We start from the raw sequence: 23,569 nt of genomic DNA, 5'->3' as shown, positions 1-23,569 counted from the left end.
TACTTTATTACTTGTTTACCTTGGAGTGTCATGCCTATTATTGTAGCATACGATATTTCACTAAGTTCTCTATGAAAAACAGCCAATTCAATATTATAGATTAAGGGCTCAAATATTTTTCAGACAAAACCTAATTCTATTGTCAGCTCTTTTCATTATTGTATGGATGATTTTACTTATTTTTGTTGTCACACAAGAAGCCTTATTTTGTATTTTAGTTTTTCATCCGCGTTTAGCTTTTTTTTGTAGAAGAAAAATCTATCAAAAGAGAAAGATCCTATCAATGATGATATTTCATTTTTATATTTCTATTTTAACACCAATCAAGTCATATATAACAGTTTTGTCAAAGGTAAAATAAGTCCTTAGGATATCTTACTGTTTGAAGAAATATTTTAATTATTCTTTGTGTACCTCTTATTTTTGTAGGTATATGAAATAACAATTCTTCACATCAGTAAAAAAAATATAACGTTGCTAGATTTTCTTTGTATTTAAATATAGTTACACTTTGTAAGACTAGGAATATGATATATATAAATATTTAAACATATAAATAAATACTAGTATATAAATGTTTAAACGTTCATATATATATATATATATATATATATATATATATATATATATATATATATATATATATATATATATATATATATATATATATATATATATATATATATATATATATATATATATATATATATATATATATACATATACGTAAATATTTACTATTTAAACATTTTCGCCTACACGCCCATTGATATCAGAGAATGTTTTTCTTTTTACCTCTCTTCCTTGTTGAAAAGCGTGTTTTTTTAGCAGCCTTGTTCTTTGGTGTCTCAGCTCTTTTAGCGAGGTGAAATTCCACATAACGCAGTTACCTAAAAGATAATTAAGATCCTCGCCCCGTGTGGTTGATCATACCATTGATGGATAAACCCACCGTGGTGTGTTTTTGTAAATTATTTAAATAGCCTTTTTCATGATTTTGTTTCACACTTAATACGTGAACAGGAACTCTAAACCTAAAACTATTTGTGTGAACTACTCTAAAATGCCTCCAAAAACTCATCCACACACGCTGCAATTATTGCAAACTGGACATTTTTATTTATACAGATAAAATATAGAACATTTGTATAAAAAACTCACAAAAATGTGTAGAAAAAGTGTGCAGAAAATATAACACTTGGCTTTCTATCTATTATAAAGTTATTGCTACGTACTCTTATAGTTTTTAATTTGCTTAAGTTGATAGTATTTTTTTGCCAGCAAAATGTCACAAAGAAAACAAACACAAACCCACACGCGCACACACACTAAATGCAGCATCCATGAAGTTCATTCATTAAGAAAAACAAGAAAAAAAATATTGTACATTCTAATGAACAGAACTATAGGTTCATGCTTTATATTGTTAGTTTCTTAAACAATGCGTTCTTTCAGGCAGTAAGGGCGTCTTTGGTAGCTCGCTGTGTTCATATGTGGCCTTCAAAGTCCAGCTGCCGTGTTGCTTGACTAAAAAAGTGACAGCATTTTATGTTATTGCCGTGACGCTAATGCTAACAGTCTGCGGTGAAAGGGAGGCCACAGCGAAAGAGATGCTTTTCCCCATCGGCAGAAGCGTACTTCAAAGCATCGTATTCTCACCAAGGTTCATCCAACCATCCGTTTTCTGTGCTGCTGGTCAATTGGAGTCCATCCCAGCTGGCTTTTGGCAAGAGTAGCATGGTCCATTCTGGACTGGTCCCAGGCCAATTCCAAGGCACACAAAGCAAGACTATTGCTATTTATATGCACACTTATGGACAATTTAGAGTCTTCAATGAGCATAATAAACACGTTTTGGGAATGTGGGCGGAAGCTGGAGTAGCCAGAGAATGCCCAGGGCAACCATAGAGGAAAAGCAAACTGGTTTGAACCCAAAACCTCAGTTGTGTGAAGCGGACTTGCTAACTGCCATGTTGCCCATGTTATGTTAGGCACCATTTTTGTTTCTCAGCAAATGTTTGTCACATGACAACAGTTTCATTTCTTGTCTCCTACTTTAACCGCTTATGCGCTTAATTAGCTCATTGTGATTGAGGCAAAGATGAAGTCAACAACAGTCATCAAATGGTGTAACACGGGTAGATGTACTATTATGCTAACCATGCTAATGTTGAGATAAAGCTGCTTTAATGAAACTTGACGGTAAATGTGTGGACGGAGTGCAAACACTTTTTGTTCCTTTAAACTTTAAAACTGCGACCTTAGATTCTGTGTGTGCTGCACAATTCATCATGGGGAAGGAAATACTGCAGGACCATTGGCACCGAATACTAAGATTATTAGTAGAACGTCTGTTATCGCCTTGACCACAAACTTCATCTTACTGTAAAAATACAGCTTGAGTATTACCACAAAAAGCATCATCACGAGACAAAAAGTTTGCCCGTCGTCTTATACACAATATAATACATCACAAAAGTACCAATTAGCTATGTACATGGTATCCTTCAGTCACCGTTGTTGCCTCTGGAATGCCCTTTTTCCGGGGAAATGATACAAGCTTCTAAAAAGGAGAAATGATTGGACGAAATGGGACAGCTGAATCGGAATTGGATTTTAGCTGTACAATCAATGAAAATAAATCAGAAGTACCCTCACTAGTTTGCCACCTGGGTTTACATAGTCCGACCGATTTTAAATGTTAGCAAGGAAAGATGGAAACCAGAGCACCCGTATAAAACCCTGCTCAGGCAGGAGAACAACACCCAAAGGTAAGAGCTAAGCATTGAAATCTGGACATTTGAATTGTGAGTTAAACATTTCATCCATTGTGCCTAAATCAAGAAATACAATCCAGATTTAGCAATTTCAAATTTAAACTCTGAAAAACTGATATTCAAAAATCACAAGGCAGTAAATATACGTACTTAGATAGGAAGGCAGCAAAGGAACAAGTAGGCTCCTTTGGTTATAAAGTTATTGTTGTTCTTGTAGCAAAGGAATCCGGTTGGGTAACAATAGTCCAATAACCATAGATAATTAGAAAAAAAAAATGAATTCATATGAGCACTTAGCCACAAACACAAAAAGCAAATTCCTCAAACTAGACCAATATGTGCTGGTGAACTGTGACGACAACAAAAAATTGTTTTTGATTAAGTTCATGATAAAGTGTTCAGGTATTTATTCTCCCCTGCCAGTGAGGTAAGCATGGATGTCATGTCACCAACTGCCATGTTGGACAGGCTGACAGAGGTCTGCGGAGTGGTGAGACGAGAAGATGTCTGCGAGGAAGACCCCAGTGGACCCTGAATGGGATGGTTAAGGGGGCTGAAAGAAGAAGGCTCTGTGTCGTCGATAATGGAAGTAAAGTCTATGCGTGCATTATCCAGGTCCAGGTTTTCTAAGGCATTAGGAATAGGGCCGGACTCTGGGTAAGGAGCCATGGGTGCGGATTTTGTACCAATTGTCAGGCCTACGCTGGGCCCCATGCTGTGTTGCTGAGGGAAACAATGTCCATTATGGGTGTCAATGTGTTTTTCTATCTCCTTATGCATGTGGCTCGAGTAGTAAACATTATTATTGGATTGGGAGAAAATTTCGTTCTGTGGATGCTGGACTGGAGGCAGGCGGAGAGTTCTCCTAGGACTGGAAGTGGAATGCGAAGGGCTGAGGTGTTGCGGACTTCCCACGTAGCCTCCACCGACTTGTGACAAGCTGTTCTGACGACTCAGAGGTTTTTGTCCTGGAGGTGGCCTTGGTAGAACCATCTCCTGACTGTAGCAAGAGCCTTGGATACTTATAATCGGTTGCTCTTTAGATGCCACTGGGCCAGCACCACGGGTGTTTGTTTGTGGGCTCATAATGAGGTTCTGGTTGGTGTAGGAAGGGTATGACTGGTTTGAGTACATGTTCTGGTTTTGGTGTTGGGGACTGTGTTGCACCATTGACCCAAGCTGGGCAGCAAGATCCATGTTATCGGAAAGTGGAGGTGGCTTTATCGGACTCTGCTGCTGTTCTTGTTGCTGCTCCCACATTAGAGCTTGCTGGGATTGGACATAATTTCTCACCATCATCTCTTTGACCTGCATCATGGGGGTTTCGGGCCTTTGGCCTTCGGATAAGGTGGCACTGGTGCATCCCAAGCCTATTCCTGCACCACTGGAAAATGAGTTCTGGTTTGGTGCTTCAAAGTCGCAGGTGGTTGAGTTCCTCACCATTGGTCGACCACCGGACTGTGGGGCAAATCCCTGAGCTTGCTGAAGGAGTAGACGCTGCTGCTGAAGCTTAGCGTTTTGGCAAGAATCAGCACCCCCCATGCCTGGGTGAAACTGCTGTTCAGGCTTGATTGTGAGCTTCTGTGGTCCCTCAGGGTTGTGGTAAACACCCGCAGGGTTGTGGAAATGGACTTGTGACTGTTGAGGCTGCATACTTGTTTCTGTATACGACATACCATGCCCGCTCTGTTTCTGTCTGTTGCACCACTGACCACCTGCAGTCTCACTTGACTGTGACAAGTTAGGGTTATGTTGGCCTGAGGGGCTGAGTTGACAGTTGCTCATACCATACTCAGCTTGTTGAAGAAGTGTGTTTGACATTACCTCTGTTTGAACTGGTATTGCTTGGCCTAAAAGATTTCCACTAACTCTTGGAGTGACTTCTCCTTGGTTCTGGTAATGCGCCTTCATGTAACTTTGGTCCGGGCAGCCCAGAGTGTCATGGCCTGGAGATAATTGATTCGAAATTGGTCTGCCACCCTGTCCTAGTGTCTGCTGCTGCTGGTAGCCCGTGAAACCTCCCTCTGCAGGTGGAACCAACATTGAACGGTCTCTGACATCCAAAGGGGGTAGCTGGCGCTCTATACTCATTGACTCCATCATGACATTTTCTGTAATGCTAGGGGGGCGAGGGGAGTACATGTGGCGACCGAGTCCTGTGTTACGGGGGTCCTGGTGCTGCAAAGCGTTTCTCCGGCCCATCATTGATACATTGTTGAGGCTGTTGAACCGTTTTGGGGGGGCTAGCGGGTCAGTTACTGCTGATCTAACCGGATCACTAGCCCTTCTACTGGTGTTGCCTGGTGCTTGGTGAGGGTAAATTACACCCGTGCCATACTCTGTGTTTGCACTATGTCTGCGTGGACCACCATGTTGAAGGAATGGAGGCAGAGGTTGACTATGAAAGTCACCCATTATGGCTCCTCTTCTGCTGGAATTTCCTGGTTGATCCATCCCGGGTAAGGGAGTTGGAGGTGGACCACCGGTGGCTGCTGCATACTTGGCCTTCAGACTGTAGTGCTGTGCTGGTGTCAAGTTAGAAAGACCTGGAAGAACCCCACCTCCAGGAAAGGAAGCTCCTCTGTGATTGGATTCGGGGGAAAGGGGATCTGCAACGCTCTGATCGTGGCCTTGGAGGTGGCATCCACCCCCTGTCGCTCCACCCATGTGAGAAACATCGCTGGAGCGGCGGCTGGACAAGTAGGGTGACACCATGGAGGAACGGCGGCTGACAGTGTAAGCTGAGCTTAGGCTGCTTGTCCCACTTCCTCGCCTATCATTGGCATTTGCGCTGGTGGAACTTCCGCCTCCAAGTTCATGGTTGGATAGCTCCTTGACACGCCGATTTGAGAGAAGTGGTGACTGCGCACACATTCCCATGGAATTACCAGAACCTGAGAACAATAAATCAGTTAGAAAAGATCGAAGATATACATATTGATTCAGTTATTAAGAACCGAACAATGCGAAAACAATTGTGTTTGTTAGTGATAATTTTATTCTGATTGCTTAAAAAAGTAGTTCTTTTTTTACTATTGGACACTTGCAAAATAGCTTGAACTGTTGTCAGTAATTTTGACAGTTATGCACTGTTCACATAATTGTTACTATCGACCAATAATGTTGCAGTTCTTTGATAACTACATCCTTTGCTTTTTGTTCCCTTGGCGATTCAATAAAAAGAAAGGGCTCAGGGGTAGACCTTAATAATAATAATAATAATAATAATTTCCTTGTATTGTCATTCTGTGTAACAATGTACACAGAACGAAATGTCGATTGCATCTGACCCGATGCAGCCGCAGCCAAGAGAGGGCGCCGCCGACCACTTTTTAAGTCTTAGGAATGACTCGGCCGGGGCGCGAACCCGAACCTCCCAGTCTCAAAGCGGGCGCCTTACCATCTAGGCTACTGAGCTGGTAAGGACAGGTTGGATGTTTTGTGTCCTGTTCTGCCTTGTTCTTCTTGCAAGATCATAATTCAATGATGTCTTCTCCCTATTTTAAGTCCACTAAACTAAAAACATATCAGTTAGTTATACTACGTTCTGGTTTTATGAGTTTTAGGTTAAGAAGTAAATATGTATTCCTCTTTTAACCATTTCCTTGTTAGGGACTTTGGGAGAGAGAATTATGCCTTAGCTTTGCATACTTCCCAGTTTATCAAACAAAAAAGTGTTTGGGCAAAATGCTTTACATTTTCAACCTAAAAGAGCGTGCCTTTGATCGTTTTGAATCTGTATATCTCATAAATGTCTGTGTCAATCTCCACATAGATGTAACAATTTCATTCTTTTCCTCGACCTTAACAAAAGGCCTCAAATAATCATTGCATCCCAGCTCTCTAAAAAGTGAACCAAATTAATTATGTGGCTTCTGTCACTTGAGCAATTCACTGGACGACCCAAAAAAACACCGCCAACCCAACAACCAACTCACGCACCAGCCTACTGACCAACATACCTAACAGCCAACCAAACCCCAGGTACAAACCCTCTAAGCCGACGAATCAGAACGACAGGCAAAACAATACACTGACCTATTCCACCCATTCACCAACTGATTTAGCAACAAACCAAAGAATCTTACTTAAGTAAAATACATTACTGTAAAATGTTTACATGTGGTCAAGAGTAGTCTATGCATTTAAACGGCACATACAAGTAAGCGGGGGTAGCTTGTTGGCACGACTCGGGGGTGTGGGTCTGCGGATTTGCTTCAGCTTGTCAATGTTGAGGTTCTCCAGCCTTTTGAGGGCCTGCGCTGACATTCCCATGGTCGCTGCCGCGCTTCCCGGCTCCCCGCCGCCTCCCCCGGCCGTCCCGCCGTCTTCCAGGGCTGTGAGGTCTTCCAAGCTGCCAGCCGCGTTCACATTCATCTCCACGCCACTGTCGTTGTTGTTAGTGCTGCCCAGTGGGGAACGCTCACTGCTGCATGATGACTGTCCGCCGGGGCTTGGCTGGGATTTCTGAAACGAGTTGAACTGATTAACTACATGTGATGATGTAATATTTAGGTTTTAATCAAAGTAAGTAGCGTATTTTCTGCACTATAAGGCGCACCTAAAAGCCTTTATTTATTTCAAAAGCTGACCATGCACCTTATAATACAGTGCGCCTTATATATGGATCAATATTAAGTCGAAAAGTCTTGCAACTAAGGCAAGCAGCCGCCGACTAGATTTTCCCCCGAAGGCGAAGTAGTCCACGGTGTATGCTGGGATTTATATACCGGCGTTTCATTTCCTAAACAATGTGTCAATCATCATTTAAATCAGTCACTATTGGCTAAAGTTATTCGGAGGTAAAGGGGCCGGATCCTTTTTAATCATTTACAGGCTCGCATAGGCTAAAGGGGCGAAACAAAGCCTGCAATTGGCCGAAAAAGATGAATGTGAATCACACGTTAGGTTGCACTTCGGCATAGAGAAAACATTTTTTAATATTCTGTATTTGTAAATATTTTACTCTCGTGGATTTACTACACTCACGGTTGTAAGAAGACCATGGTTACGTATCATTATTGAACGTGATGGCTGCAAGAGAACGTAGGTGAGCTTTGCGGCTTTATATTTTCCCGGTATCTTGTTTTAGAACAATCTTGATGTTTCTGTGATGCGTCTATTTTTAAACTAAATTCAATTCAAAGTGTTTATTGTCATATGCACAGTAAAGAACCCCATTTCCCTGCACAATAAAATTCTTACTTTGCTGTCCACACAGTTGCCAGCAAAAAATAAAATGGAAACTAAGAAATGTTTGGCATTTCTTGAATCCTAAGACTTTAACCTTCCGAATGATATTTGGAACGATGCATTTGAGTGATTGGTGGCATCGTACAGACACTGTTTCCGTACATGTCTAAGACACGTATTTGCTTCTTTGCAAGCTTTTGGAATGTTAAGGGGGTAATAAGTTTGACTGAACTATCTGACTGTTTTGTCGACGTTCCCATTGTAGCGCCTTATGTATGGAAAATATAGGACCAAAAACTATTTTTTGGGGGTGTGCCCTATAACCCGGTGGGCCTTATAGTGCGGAAAATACGGTAAGTGCAACTATGTAAATAGATATAGTGAAATGCATGTTAGGAGCATTCACATTAGCATTTAGGGACGAGGGATGCCTGATTTTTTTCAGTGGATGGATAATGATGCTTATCAACAGCAAGAGGAGAAAATCAGATTTTCAGGGTTTTAATCAGTATTTTACGTATGTGGCAGTTAAAGAAATGTCAAAGTCTATTGCCCACTCTCCAATTTACAGTGTTACACTCTGAGAAACGGGTTAAAAATGTAACAATCATTGGACCCAACATCTTCTGTTGGTTTCAGGTACAAACCCAACAAAATTGGTTGTATTGTTTTGAATAATATGCCATCTGTTTTTTTGTGTGTGCGCCTTGTTTTGTTGTTGTTTAAAATTCATAACTGACTATTTTATTGTATTTTCTAACCAATAAATAATTGTTGTGTGTTGCTTAAAATCAACCTCAAGATATATTGGTGTTTTCCTAATTTGTGACAAGTTGAAATGTGCATCCAAAAATAAATTATGTATGTATATATATATATATATATATATATATATATATATATATATATATATATATATATATATATATATATATATCATCTCATTAGCTGCACCGCTTATCCTCAGTAGGGTCACGGGGATGCTGGAGCCCATATATATATATATATATATATATATATATATATATATATATATATATATATATATATATATATATATATATTTATTTATTTATTTATGTTAAACAGGTCTGGTTATTAAGTCCATTTTGTTTTTAAAGCCAGTTATAAGTACTGATGTATATTTTCCGCTTAACTCTGGCACATGTGTCAAACTTAGCCTGGGGGCCAATCTCGGCCCACGTCATTTTATGTGACCTGCGTGAACTTATAACAGGGGTCCCCAACGTCTCGTCGAGTGATGGATCTTTGCGATTTTCTACTTAATTTGATTCCTAACTGTCATGATGTTTTAATTAATGACTTAACTTCTAATCATCAAAACCTGTTAATAAGATTGTAAAAACATAGTATTAACACAAGTTGTTATTTTAGAAATGTATATAAAAATGTTAACCCTTTGTGCAAATCAGTATCAAAAAGTAGCTGTGAAATTCAAAAAGGTTTTTGACTTCTTATTTAAAATATTTGAGTGTCTAAAAACAAATGGGTCCTCTGACCAAAAACCACATTTCCCACAATGCTTGTCAACTACGATACGAAGTATCAGGGTACACATTACAGGTTCCAGAGCAATGCCAATAAGTGGAAATGAGAAGAAATTCTGCCCGAAAATATCTCGGATGATTTTGTTAAATTTAGCTTAAAATATATTATATATGTGTCGAAACATTGTTTTTTAGTGGAGCGACTTAATAATTGACAAATTCAAGTTATTTTACATGAAGGAGTAGTTACATTGATTTTAAATTCTATTGCATTTATAACTTAATTCAGGCCCTTTAAAGACAGCCATTACGCTTATGTGGCCCTTGATGAGAATTAGTTTGACCCCCAGCAATTGAGTCTCTGATAGAGATCCTTCACCATCACAATTTTTCCATATGGTGCAGTGGTTGGCACATTCGCCAAACTGGGAAAATGTCCCTGGTTCAAGACCAGGTGGAAAGATTTGGTGGCCTGGAGAGGAATGGGTGCCACCAGGCTGTACTTCCCTAGGACACGCCACAGTAAATGGTGCCTGATTGACCCTAGTGGTTAAGGGATAACCAAATCAAACCAAACTAACGTTATTGTCGGGGGTTTTGCGAGGCAGGTCAATATCGAGCCGGAGTTAAAAACAATCCTCACCAGAGCATTGTCTGGCGCCATCAGTTTACAGTCCTCCCGTCGTTTCTCCTCCTTCTCCATCAGCAATTCTGCAACCGGACCTCCGGGGGCCACGGAGGAGCCATGCGGCCTGGGGCCTGTGTCCCCTCGGTGCTTCTTGGTGATGTGGGCCTCGGGTCCGTGTACCGTCTTCACGTGTTTGCGTAGCGAGCTCGGGTCCGTGTAACGCTTGGTGCATCCGGGAATCTTGCACACGTAGGGTTTCTGGTCGGCAGGGAAGTACCCGTCAGCACTGAAAATTCTCATGAAGATTTCACAAAGGATTTTCTGGTACGCTACCTCATTGGAGTGGGTTCGGTTTTGGTGCTTAGCCCGGTCGGAGGCGTTGGAGAAGGCCTTGTTGCAGCCTTCGTGCTCGCATACGTAGGGTTTTTCCCCAGTGTGAGAGCGCAGGTGCGTTTTTAGATTCTCAAGACGAGAGTATGCCTTGTTGCAGCCTTCAAACTGAAAGAAGATTGCAAAAGTTAATTCTAATTTACTATACAGATGCTCCCCTACTCACGACCATTCGACTTACAAAGAAGGCAGATACGAACATGTTTTCGGGATGTTGAAAAATATCCGGACATTGCTGTAAGTTAGATTTTGTCTTGTGTGCTCCTTTTTACGAGTACAGGCTAGTACTGAAGGGCTTCTTTATGCTGCTACAGGCGTGTGGCGCTGTGAGAGGTCACCCAGCATCCCCCCGGAAGAAAAAAACTCCCCTTCCTCTTTCTAGGTCGTGTGTAAAAATTCTATATTGTATCTCCAGTGCGCTAAGAGCTTTGACATTTTATTAATATTAATATCACGTGCAACCATTCAATATGGTTGGTGTAAAGTTTAAAGAAGAGAAGAGCCGTTTCATTTAAATTAAAGTGGAATAAGAAAGCTTCATGCGGTTGAGAATTTTTTTTCCGGCCACTTTCTACCACGGAGGAGAAAGTCGCCTAACCCCAAACCTCATCTTCCAAAGGTAAATTTAACTTAACTTTATTAATCCTTATAGAGCATATTGTTTTATGAAATGTATATTTTTTAGTACAAAACAATACAGGTTACTTATACAAGCCTTAAGCATACTTATATAAACCTTAAACATACATACATTCCCTACAAAATATCGCACTGAAGCAACTTAAGAAAAGATTCAGTAGGGCAGTGTCTGCATGTTGCTTCTCAATTACTCAAATATTTTTTGGATGAAGAGCTGCTTCCCTGGTTGAAAATTATTTCATTGCACTAGTTTAAGAAAATCTCAATGACTCATCACTGGTGTTCTTAGGGGACTATCTGGGTACCACGTTGGAGACCCTTTTTAGACAATAGTATATCTCATTACCTTTCTTTTTTATATAAACTATTTTACTTGCTTTTTGTGTGCAATGAGAAGTTTATTTTACCAGAAAAATCATGTTTTTCTGGTAAAATAGGGAAAATATAAAAATGAGTTGTTCATGTTTATGTCATAAGAAATATAAGATAACAAAAACAATTCTTAAAAAGAGCAAAATGATATATTTTAGCAAAATGTAAGGCTTTTTAAGGACTTTTTCTTACATAAAACCACATTCAGAAAAAATGTGTTATAAATAATTCAAACCACGAAGAACAAGGCAGAACAAGGGTGTCCACTCAAGATCCACTAATTAATATAGTTCTACTTATAAACAATGTACATCAAAATGTTGAGTTTAGACATTACATATTTAAAAGTTGTTTGTATCAAGTAAAATGACTGCCCGTTGGAAATTATTTAAAACTGTATTTAAAAACATGCTAATTTATTAAGAGAAATAATAAAAAGTAAATAATCAATAATAACTGAATAATATAGTAAAACTTTAGTTTTTCTTGTAAAATAGGAAAAACTAATCTTTAAAATGTGATTTTAGTTTCTTTAGTGAAATAGAAAAAAATAATTATAATGAGATTTTTATTTTAATAGTTAAAAAATATAGAATTAGAAAAAATATTTTAAAATCGAGCAAAAATGAGGTGATATTTTTGCTCATTTTAAGTATCCGTTACTTCTATTTTTGTGGTAAAAAAAGTTTAAAATTAGATTCCTTAAGACTACAAATGATTGAAAGGAGCAAAATCATCTATAAATTGGACAAGATATAAACATGTTCCCGTTTTGGTAAAAAGTAATCCAATTCAGAAATTTTGCATTGAGTCCTCTTTTCCTACTATTAAGTACCCCTTGAATTACTTCAAAGATTCCAGGGGTACCGATTTAAGAACCACTGAACCCACAAAACCAGACTGTACCTTCAAATCAATCTATTTTCAGCCAAAACCGGATTTTTTTCCCCAAGCAATGACATGGACTCACAGTGCACTTGTGTGGCTTCTCGCCGGTGTGCCTGCGCATGTGGACCACCAACATGTACTGTGCCTTGAAGGGCCTCTGCTCGCGGGAACACTCCTGCCAATGGCACACAAACTCCTTTTTCTCTCCGTGGATGTGCTCATTGTTGATGTGCTGCACAGAAATGCAAAAAAATCGTCAATATTCGATTCAATGCCTTTGACAGCTAGGGACGTCAAAGTCTCATTTGAACTGGGACAGCTGTGAAGAAGTTTGTTGCATGTGTAAAGTGATGCCATGCTACCCGAATTCAAGCTCTTCTTATTTATTTCATTAGATATTTTCACTTTCCACAATACACCCACCACTCCCAGTGTTCTCCTTTGCCCGCGTCCCTGCGTCCTTGACACATTATTTTTGCTGGGGACGTATCGTGTCAAATCAACGTGCGTCCTTGGGACGCAACATTTTTGACACAAGATTGTCATTATCATTTTTTAACAAAGATTTACCGCACTCTAAACTTTTCGTGACGCAGATCCGCCATTGTTGTTTTGGTCTCGCAGTTCGAGTTTTCGTCTGCACGCCGATCTCCAGTTCGAGGTGTGTAGTGAAAGTCCGTCTCTTTTTAGAGAACCGGCTTTTTTGGCTCAACTCATTAAAGAGAGCCGGCTCTCAAGCGGCTCACTTGCTTTGATGCATTATATTACGAATCAATATTGTTGTTTGAAGAAGTTAAGAAAAAATGGAAGTATAAAAGGAGAACATGAAAAAAGACAGGTTTGTGGTTATCCCTTTAATCAGTATATTACCAACAATAATTTAATGCAGAACATGAATTAATAATTTGAATAAGAAAATATATTATTCTACTTAATTATATTTGCATGTATTTTTTCCTTCCACAGTGAACGTCCAAGCGACTTCATTTTTGAACTTTTTTTATAATAAACCTCATTCATGTCGAGCAACTCAGTGTCTCGCAACAAAATTTTAATTAACAATATAACATGTTAAACTAAATAAATAAACATGTTTGAAAAAAAAGATTTTTTTGTATTTTGTAAGGGAAAATACGACAGTTTGTAAGGGCATGGAGCACACTAAATTTTGGGGACCCATAGATCTCTGTTGGGACCCATAGATTTTTCAGCATGCGAGTCCCCGTGACCCATCACTTTTCAGAGGTAAAATGAACACTGCACTCCTTCGAACACTGCAGAAAATCCATCACTTTCCAACAGAGTTGGGTAGTAACTGAGTACATTTACTCTGTTACATTTACTTGAGTACGTTTTGGGAAATTCTAAAATTCCGATACTTCTATTTTTACTCAAGTAAATTTGTGAAGGAAAAAAATGGTACTTTTACTGCGCTACATCAGGCAACGTCGAAGCTGTTACTTCGTTATTTAGTAAATCCCCTCCAGGTAAGTCTGTCTGTCTCCGCTAAGGCGCATATATTATGACAAAGGCTCCACCATGTTTGACCAATCAAACGTAGCAGCCTCGTCACGTGAGCCTATTCAACTTCAGAAAAATTGTTTACGGATAAAACAGATCGAAAATGCCGCTTAGCAATACTAGGAAAACCCAGAAAAGGAGGAGCACCCCTGGCCTCACATCAAAAGATGTTCGAAACACCAGCTACAATATGCAATGTCTCCTTTGTTTGAGTTCACTGGTTAGATTGTTGTTCAGCTTGCAGAGCCTGTTAAGATAAGTATTGGGGCTTTAAATGTGCTACATGTCCTTAATTTCTTTATTTCATTGATACTATTTTATCTTATTGTTTATTAAAGCACTTGAATTTATGATATTATTTTAATCTACTTTTAAATTAAATGTATTTTTTGTTGATTGGACGGACTTTGATAATTTGATGATTTGATTGGTTGTTTTAAAAAAAGATCAATAAATACGACGTTGCCACAGTTATTCAGTACTTGAGTCATTTTTCCACCAAGTACTTTTTTTACTTTTACTCAAGTATGTATTTGGATGATTTCTTTTACTTCTACTTGAGTAATATTATTCCGAAGTAACAGTATTTTTACTTGAGTACAATTTTCGGCTACTCTATCCACCTCTGCTTTCCAATTCCCATCCTGTTGAAATGTTCTTTATTGACCTTAGTTTAACTAAATCGCATTGTTTTTAATCAGTCAAGATGAATGTGGGCGGCACGGCGGCTGAGTGGTTAGCGTGTCCGCGGCACAATTCTGAGGTCATGGGATCGAATCCTCCTGTGCGGAGATCGCATGCTCTCCCCGTGCTTACATGGGTTTCCTCTGGGTACTCCGGTTTCCTCCCAACTTCCCAAAACACGCATGTCAGGTTAATTGGCCGATCAAAATTGTTCCTAGGTGCCAATGAGCGAGTGAGTTGTCTGTCTCTGTGTGCCCTGCGACCCTACTGAGGATCAGCAGTGCAGATAATGGATGGATTGATGGATAATAAATAGAAATCTCATCTCATTAGCTGCACCACTTATCCTCAGTATGGTCGCGGGGGTGCTGGAGCCCATCCCAGCAATCATCGAGCAGTGGGCAGGGGACACCCTGATCTGGTTGCCAGCCAATCGCAGGGCACACAGGGACAGACAACTCGCTCGCTCATTCTCACCTAGGGATAATTTGGATCGGCCAATCCACCTGAAATGCATGTCTTTGGAATGTGGGAGGAAACCGGAGTGCCCGGAGGAAACCCACGCAAGCAAGGGGAGAACATTCAAACTCCGCACATGAAGTCCGGTAGCTGGATTTGAACCCACAAAGGAGGTTCCCAAGACCTCAGAACTGTACCGCGCATGTGCTAACCACTGCGCCGCCGTGCTGCCCAATAAATAGAAATGGATCTCATTATTTTATAGAATGAGCATTTGGCGTGCTCTTTTGGTAATCTTAGGTAACTGCAATTGGCATGCAGAAATCCCAAAACTATTAAACACAAGATAAAACTATACAAATCGGTCCTCACATGAACCAGTTGGTCCTGTGTGTCGAATTCCTTGTTGCAGCTCTCCCAGTGGCAGTTGGTTTCGTAGACGGCCTCCATTTCGGGCTTGCCGTCCTCCTTGTCCAAGTCGTCTCGGCCATCCAGGAGACCCAGGAGAGGATCCTTATAAAATATGGACACAAGAAAAAAAAAACAATTAAAACATGTTTTGCCCTTTAAATGACACGTTGACATTGGGTTCACATGAATATCCCATGCCTTGCAGTCATCAGATAATTATTTTTCTGTAATTAATTCAGTGAAATATACATGAAAGGGGGTTTAATGCCAATGCTTAATTTTAAGTACAGTATTGGAAAGTAACAAACACAGTAAGACTGGATTGTGATATTTAAATAGTTTGTTTTATTCATTTTTTTCCCCTTTTGAATCAGTGACCTGCAGTCAGAGAAGGCACCAGTCATCATGGAAATAGCAATTTGAACTATATTGTTGGTTATGTTTATTCAATGGTGAAATTTTTTGATATTAAACATATTTTGGGATTTTAAAATCGCTGAATTTTGACATTATATCCGGAATATTATTGATCCAATTAGAATGTGACATAGGAGGGTTTTCATTTTGGTTATATGTATAACCCGTTTTACAAGTTTAATTACATTTGTATTTCAAAGAAAAATAACAAAAATAAAATTTAAAGATCAGCAAAAATTATCTGACGGTGCAAAACCCCCCCCAAAAAACAACGTTTACAATGTCCGACCTTTTCATGTTTTTAAAGTCTGTTTTAATTCAAGAAAATAATTATTAAAATCAGCCGAATTATGTGCAGTATCTTTACTGCATTTTATCTTTTTCATTGTGTTTTTATGCAGTTCAATCTTACATTGCTTTATCAAAAAACGAGTTATTAAACATACATGCGTAAGCTAGTAAAATAAATGGTAATCTGTTGCCACCTACTCGTATGGAATGCTACGGTTACTCGGCTGGTGACTGAAAGATGTCAAGTCAAGTTTATTTGTATAGCCCTTAATCACAAGTAGTCTCAAAGGGCTGCACAAACCACAGATTAGTGCAAACCACAGACTATTATTACACTATCCCCTGATCTAAAACCTACATGAGGGCAAGGAAAAACCCAAAAGCCTGAACATGAGATAAATGAAGGAACCCTGGGAAGGGACCACAAATGATGCAATCCCCCCTTCCAGGATATGATATAAAATTTCCTGCGGCACGCTAGACAAGGTCTCATGTCACACTGGTTGAAAAGCACTGCTGTAGTTAATACCTGAGTACCAGTGGAAGAAGGACTGGCCACATCGCCTTCAGATCTTTCCTCCAGGCTCTTCACAGTCATGCCATCCATCACTACTCCCAGACCAGGCTCCGTCTTTAGCTACAACACAACACACACATATCAACCATTTCAACACTGGTTTTGTTTTTGTGACAGCAGATTGTGCATCTGAATTCCTACTTGTCCGTGTTTTGGCGGAGCGTGCAGACGTGGATTGTGGGCTGGCAGTCGGGAAGCCTGACACAGGGTCCCTACACCTGTTCCGCCGTACATTGGACCCTGAGGCCTGGATTGGCAGTTCATGTTGCCTGGATAACCCATGGATGGACTGCGGAGTGACACAAAATCAGTGTTAAAATGCATTCATTTAAATATAAAAGTAGGAGTGCAATTTTAGATTTGGGTCAATTGGAATCAAAACATGCAATGGCAGTCCGGTGCAGCCCACTTCAGGGTGTGGGTTGGGGACACCCTCGACCAGTTGCCAACCAATTGCAGACTAAACAAAGACAGACAACCATTCAGTAACAAACATATTCCTAAAGAGAATTCTGACACACTCATCGACCTGCTATGCATGTTTTTGTACATGGGAGGAAACCGGAGTGCCCATGGAAAACCCATTTAAACTCTACTGTGTAATTGAGAGTAATTGTAATTCAAGACAACTCTGAACTGCATACCTGTCACGGTTTCCCCATGTTTTATACGTTTTTGATCATTTCAAATTGTGTACGTCATATACATTTTTTAAGGGAAACAAACCCTAATTTTTCAGTTAGACCGATCTTGTCTTACCCATTTTGGCTACAATCTCTAATCTGCTACGTATAATAAGCAACAAAAACTTAACTACATTGGTAAGAAAAAGCTATCAACACAAGTTATCTTTCTTTTGATTCTCTATAGGCTGTCTTACTGTGAGAAAATAGGTTCTGTGTTAAGTTTTATTAGGTTTATTTAAGCTTAAAAGGGGCAGTTGCAGAGGCCGGCAAAGCATCTTAGTGGTTAGCGTGTCCTCGGCACAGTTCTGAGGTTGTGGGTTCAAATCCAGCTACCAGCCTTCCTGTGCGGAGTTTGCATGTTCTCCCAATGCTTGCGTGGGTTCTTGCAGGTACTCCGGTTTCCTCCCACATTCCAAAAACATGCGTGTCGGGTTAAGTGGCCGGTTCAAATTGTCCCTAGGTGTGAATGAGCGAGCGAGTTGTCTGTCCCTGTGTGCCCTGCGACTGGCTGGCAACCAGTTCAGGGTGTCCCCTGTCCACTGCCCGAAGACGGCTGGGATGGGCTCCAGCACCCCCGCGACCCTACTGAGAATAAGCGGTGCAGATAATGGATGGGCAATTGTAATTAAAGTTAATAAGGGGAGCAATTTTCTGGGTTTGACAGGTATGGAACTGTGAGGCAGACCTGCTAACCAGTCAACTCCAGTCTACCCAAAGCAACATTTTACTATGAAAAAAAATAAAAAAATAAAAAATGGAGTAACAAATTACTTTTACTTATTTAAAAAAAATGAATAAATAAAGAAGAAAAATGTTGAAAAAAAATACATTTAAGTGAGCATGGCTTCAAAAGTTTGGACATATTTGAGATCCAGTACTATAGCGCCGCTGAATGGAAGAACTAATAATTACAACTCCCCCAACCTGTTACCCGTCCCCTGCAATGCAAACTAACTTGTAAAAGGAATAGAAAAACACAACAGATGTTAGTTTAACGTATTTACCTGCTAATTTATACTTCGTTTACATAATAATAATAATTATGTCTTTATATTGGCGGGAAAAATAACTTGAACGTGCAACAAGTTCAAAAACGTGATACTTATCATTTTAACATGATAATATGGTATAATTGTAAACCTAAATATATACGTAAACACGTAAAAAGTGAAAATCATCCTATAAAAATATCAATATCAAATAAAAAATGTTAAACTTATGAGAAAACCTAAAGAGACACGGTGTAATTTTTAGTGCCTCCTAGTGGTACAAAAAACTTTCTTGCAGTAAAGAACATTGACTTTAATAAAAGGCAGAATACATGAACTATCATGTATGTTATTTTTTATAAATATAGTTCACCCCGCAACTCTACTGAGGATAAGCGGTGCAGGTAATGAATGGATGGATTTATAGGTCAAAGTTGTATTTCTTTTCAATAGTGGAACCTATAACTAGCATTCGCTGCCATGTTTGTCCGGCAACTTGTTGCTACTCTGTGCTCATCAGCCACTGGTTTTCATTCGCATTTTTATAAACAAAAAATTTATCACGTACTAAATTGAACCTCATGTAGAAAAGTGAACATTAGAACATTAAAAATGATAAGAAGTTTGAAATGTATGGGAACACTTAAAATTAATCATTTAAAAATCTGAAACTTATCACTTAAATAATTAAAAAAAAAAAACTTGCACATTTGTTTATTCATTTTCCAGTAGCTTGTCCCAACTCGGGTGTGCTGGAACCCATTCCATCCATCTTCAGGCAATGGGTAGAGAAACCCTGACAGGTTGCCAGCCAGTTGCAGGGACATAGAGACAAACAACCGATCATACTCATAGCTAGGAAAGATTTAGACCTGCAATAAACTCATCGGAGTGCCTGGAGTAATCCCACACTGGCACGGGGAGAACATGCAAACTCCACACAGGGAGAGCTCTGATCTGTGAGGTATACGTACTTTACAGTCATCCACCGTGCTGCCGAAAATGGACATTAAGATAATGTTGTTATTATTACTATTATTATTATTATTATTGTACTGCAGACATCCATTGCTATATTGCAGTTCACTTATAGAGGCATTGCAAGATAGCAGATTTTCATTGTGCGTTTGGCACAGCACCGCCTGTACTTCCTGCGGAGGATGAGGAGAGCCCACCTGCCCCCACCCTCCCTCATCACATTCTACAGGGGCACCATAGAGAGTATCCTGACCAGCTGTATCTCTGTGTGGTGTGGAGGCTGCAGCGCTACCGACTGGGGTAGTGTGAGGAGGGTAACGAGGACAGCAGAGAAAATAATCGGGACTACACTTCCCTCCATTCAGGACATTGGCCAGAAGCGCTGCCTATCCCATGCTAAGAACATTACCGGGGACCCCTCTCACCCCCATCATGGACTGTTCACTCTGCTAGCCTCTGGGAAGAGGTACTGCAGTGTGCGGTGCAGGACCACCAGGCTCCGCAATAGTCTAGTCCCCCTGGCCATTAGACTGTTAAATGGTCAATCTAACATATAGTTAACTTAAATCTAAACGGCTGCTAATCTGACTTTTTGCACTACTGGCAGTTTTTTATAGCTTGCCACTCCTTGCACATTGCTCTCTGCACTATTGTAATTACAGCGTTATTGTTACAGTGTTAATGTTACTGTGTACCTGACTTGTTAACCTGACTGCCCATTTTGCACATCTGGTTAGCTACTCTTCTTGCACTATCGGCACTATGGTAAAATACTATACGTAGCCAAAATACAATACAACTTTATTTATATCTGTACATTCAAGGAAACTGTGGGGGTCAGATGCATCGACATTTCGTTCTGCATACACGTGTACTAGAATGACAATAAAGTAGATCTGAATCTGAATCTGAATCTGCATTCTGATTGGCTAAACAGTCGCCCTGCCCCTTTTCTGTCTGTGTCTACCTGTTTGTCAATAACTTTGCGGCCTATATTTTCATTTGCCAACAAATTTGGACATTTTGACATGCTTAAGGAAGGTAAAAACTAAGCGGCTGTGGTGGGGGAATTACTGAATGAATTAATCTTCTGTTCACTAAATCAAGAAGGATGAAAAATAGATGGGTGACAGCAGCAATACATTCTAATAATGATGCAAAAAGTGTTGCAACTGTCTGCAAATAGACCATAGTGAGAATGGAGTCTGCAATAGTGCTGTAGATTAATGACAGCAGGGGAAAAATCCTTTGGATACAAACTGTATCAGTACAAAAGCGAGACTATGTCATGATTACCGATGTCATGCACCTGTGCCCGCTCCTTTGGCGCCAACTGCCTCGGACTCTGATTGGCTCTCTGTCACTATTTAAACCCACTCTTTTCTATCATCTGTTGTCAGTCCGTCTGCGAACCTCAGTTTACTCTAGGCAAGCTTTCTCGACCCTGACTCCCACCTGCTTTTGCACCCGTCTGTTTCCCAGCTTCGACCCGTTTTTTGATCCTGACCACGTCTACTCCCCACTCCTGGCTTTCAACTCGTTTCTGCTCTCCGGCTACTGACCCGTTTTTTTCCCTGTTCCAGACACCACCACCGCTTGCCACAGAAGTCCCATTCCCGCATTCACAGAGCGACCTGCTTCCGGCGTCCAGCGATCACCGGATCGTGGGTGCAACCCTTTCCTTTCTTCTAATAAAACTGAGAGAAACGTAAGGAAAGTGGGTCCTGTCTCCGTTCTGGTCCTGACAGAATACTGTACTGTATAATAACTTTGCTTAGAGCGGCAGGGAAGAAGAGGAGGTTGTCAGGCTATCAACAGATGCTGTTCATGCAGTCCCAAGCGCATTTAGCGCTAGCAAGGGTTGGTTTAAAAACTTGAAGAAGCGCTTCTGAGAGGTCCCCCTCGCAAATATTACAGACGCAGAAGCGTTCCAAGCAATAAGTCACCAAAGCCACCGTTGAAGGAAGTGTGACTGCAAAAGAGGAAAATGCTAAAGAGCAGAAATCCATCGCCTCATTAAAATAGCAGTTAAATAAACCTGAATTTCTGTGTGTTCAACTGTGCTTTGTATATTTTTGTCATAATAATTTTTTATTTTTATCGGTTTAATCCAATTACTCACTGATTAAATTTATACGCTAATCAAACAGTACAGAAATTATTGTATTTAAAATAATGTTCATACCGTACTTTCATTTGTTAAGTATGTTCACGTTAAACCTTTTTACACCACATATTTATTTTCCCAGTGACGTCCACATGGTGACGACAAAGTATCATTTGAAGTGGATGATGTCCAGAATCAATCATGTACTGTATAGCAGATTGTTTTTAAAATGATAAATTGACAGTACTGAAGGCATTTGTATAAAAAATATAAATTACAGTTATTTTGCTTCTTAAAAAATGACTGAGCCTGTTAATAGGGTTTGTTCTTTTATAGCAGAGTATAAAAAGTTAATGAATAAATCAATTCTTGATCAGGGCGGCTGGGTGGTTAGTGCATCTGCGGCACAGTTCTGAGGTCATGGGTTCTAATCCGTGTGAATATATCTGTCTGTCTGTCCGTCGGTCTGTCTGTCTGTCTGTCTGTCTGTCTGTCTGTCTGTCTGTCTGTCTGTCTGTCTGTCTGTCTGTCTGTCTGTCTGTCTGTCTGTCTGTCTGTCTGTCTATCTATCTATCTATCTATCTATCTATCTATCTATCTATCTAGCTATCTATCTAGCTATCTAATCCAGCTACCACACTTCCTGTGCGGAGTTTGCATGTTCTCCCTGTGCTTGCGTGGGTTTTCTCCAGGCACTCCAGTTTACTCACACATTCCAAAAAACATGCATGTCAGGTTAATTGGTCGGTCCAAATTGTCCCTAGGTGTGAATGAGCAGGGTTGGGTAGGGTTACTTTAACTTGATTACTTTGAATTACTTTTGGATTACTCCAACACCAAATATGGGAATAAAAGACAAAATAAACTAAATGTGAATAAAATTACTACATTTTGTGCAGGCTTGGGGAGTAACGGAATACATGGAACGGCAAAAATGATGTTGGCAAGCTGTTTGGATTTATTTTCATTTTGTTTCTGTCGCATTTAAAGTTAGTTTTGCCGGAGATCAAAGAGATCAAAGCCAGGAGAGAAAGCTTACCACGTGTTGTGAGTCATAATTTTATTCATATTTAGTTTCTTTTGTCTTTTATTAGCATATTTGGTATTGGAGTAATCCAAAAGTAATTGAAAGTAATCAAGTTAAAGTAACCCTACCCAACCCTGTGAATGAGCGAGTGAGTTGTCTGTCTCTGTGTGCCCTGTGACTGGCTGGCAACCAGTTCCGCACCCACGCAACCCTACTGTGGACACATGGTGAAGATAATAGATGGATGGATTGGGAACAGTTTTAAACGCATCCCCGCAAAAACGAGGAATTACTGTATTGAAATCTCGTATAATGACCAATATCTGGGTTTAATATGTTATGCTATGACGTCTAACCTCATGGCGCCGACAGACAGGTGTCCGTACGAGCTGGCCCCGTTGGGGGTGCAGCGAGCATTGACGAAGGCCACCAGGGAGTTGGGCGAAGTTCGGATGACCGTCTGCAGGTCAACGCTGGGTTCGGACAGTGGCGAGATGGACAGCGCTCGCTTCTTACTCAGCTTAAGCATAGAACGTGGCGTTGAGAATCTGGAGCCTGTTTCAAAGTGGCCTGGTTTGAAATGAATCATCTACTCATCTATTATTGTCCACTTTTTACCTTCTCCTGAGCCAATCATATCGGAAGCCGGATGGCAGAAGTTGTGTTGAGAATGCATCATGCTGTTCTGATTACAGTAAAGGGCACTGTTTCCTGAAAACAATTGTCAGATATGTTAATAGCTATTGAGTCAAAGAAATTAAAGCCAACCCCAGGTTGACCATCAATGTACCTTCAGTGGACGACACGCTTCTGTGGCCCATCATTCCGATAGGGTGTGGGACCTGAGGAGGCCTCATGTATTGATCCAAGCAATGACCGATGCTCTGTGCCGGTCCCTGCCCCGATCCGTGACCCGTAGTGGGGCCCATGGGATTGTACATGCCTCTGCAGTCCTGAGGGCCATTGAAGAGCGGTGCTCGCAGCGAGGAGACGTCGCTGTACTGGTCCGGAGGCAGCAAACTGTGGA

General features: G+C 40.3%; 1 protein-coding gene across 1 annotated transcript in view; it reads right to left on the bottom strand.

The window, feature by feature from the left end:
- Positions 1-1,157: 1,157 nt before the first annotated feature.
- The window catches only part of gli1 (GLI family zinc finger 1), a 110,818-nt gene continuing 88,406 nt past the window's right edge, over positions 1,158-23,569 (bottom strand). The window contains exons 3-13 of the mRNA XM_088338817.1: positions 23,333-23,562; positions 23,161-23,253; positions 22,899-23,097; positions 16,897-17,044; positions 16,708-16,815; positions 15,432-15,572; positions 12,478-12,627; positions 10,440-10,604; positions 10,122-10,364; positions 6,938-7,244; positions 1,158-5,671 (exon numbers count right to left, since the gene is read on the bottom strand). Of these exons, the coding sequence (XP_088194943.1) occupies positions 3,162-5,671; positions 6,938-7,244; positions 10,122-10,364; positions 10,440-10,604; positions 12,478-12,627; positions 15,432-15,572; positions 16,708-16,815; positions 16,897-17,044; positions 22,899-23,097; positions 23,161-23,253; positions 23,333-23,562 (4,294 nt within the window). The 3' untranslated portion in view covers positions 1,158-3,161. The remainder of the gene's footprint in view (positions 5,672-6,937; positions 7,245-10,121; positions 10,365-10,439; positions 10,605-12,477; positions 12,628-15,431; positions 15,573-16,707; positions 16,816-16,896; positions 17,045-22,898; positions 23,098-23,160; positions 23,254-23,332; positions 23,563-23,569) is intronic.

Source organism: Urocampus carinirostris, chromosome 6 (genome assembly GCF_059441175.1).
Source record: "Urocampus carinirostris isolate Australia breed hairy pipefish chromosome 6, RoL_Ucar_1.0, whole genome shotgun sequence".
Classification (NCBI taxonomy): Eukaryota; Metazoa; Chordata; class Actinopteri; order Syngnathiformes; family Syngnathidae; genus Urocampus; species Urocampus carinirostris.
The sequence above is the reverse complement of the archived record's forward strand: the minus strand, read 5'-3'. Positions and strand labels throughout refer to the sequence as shown.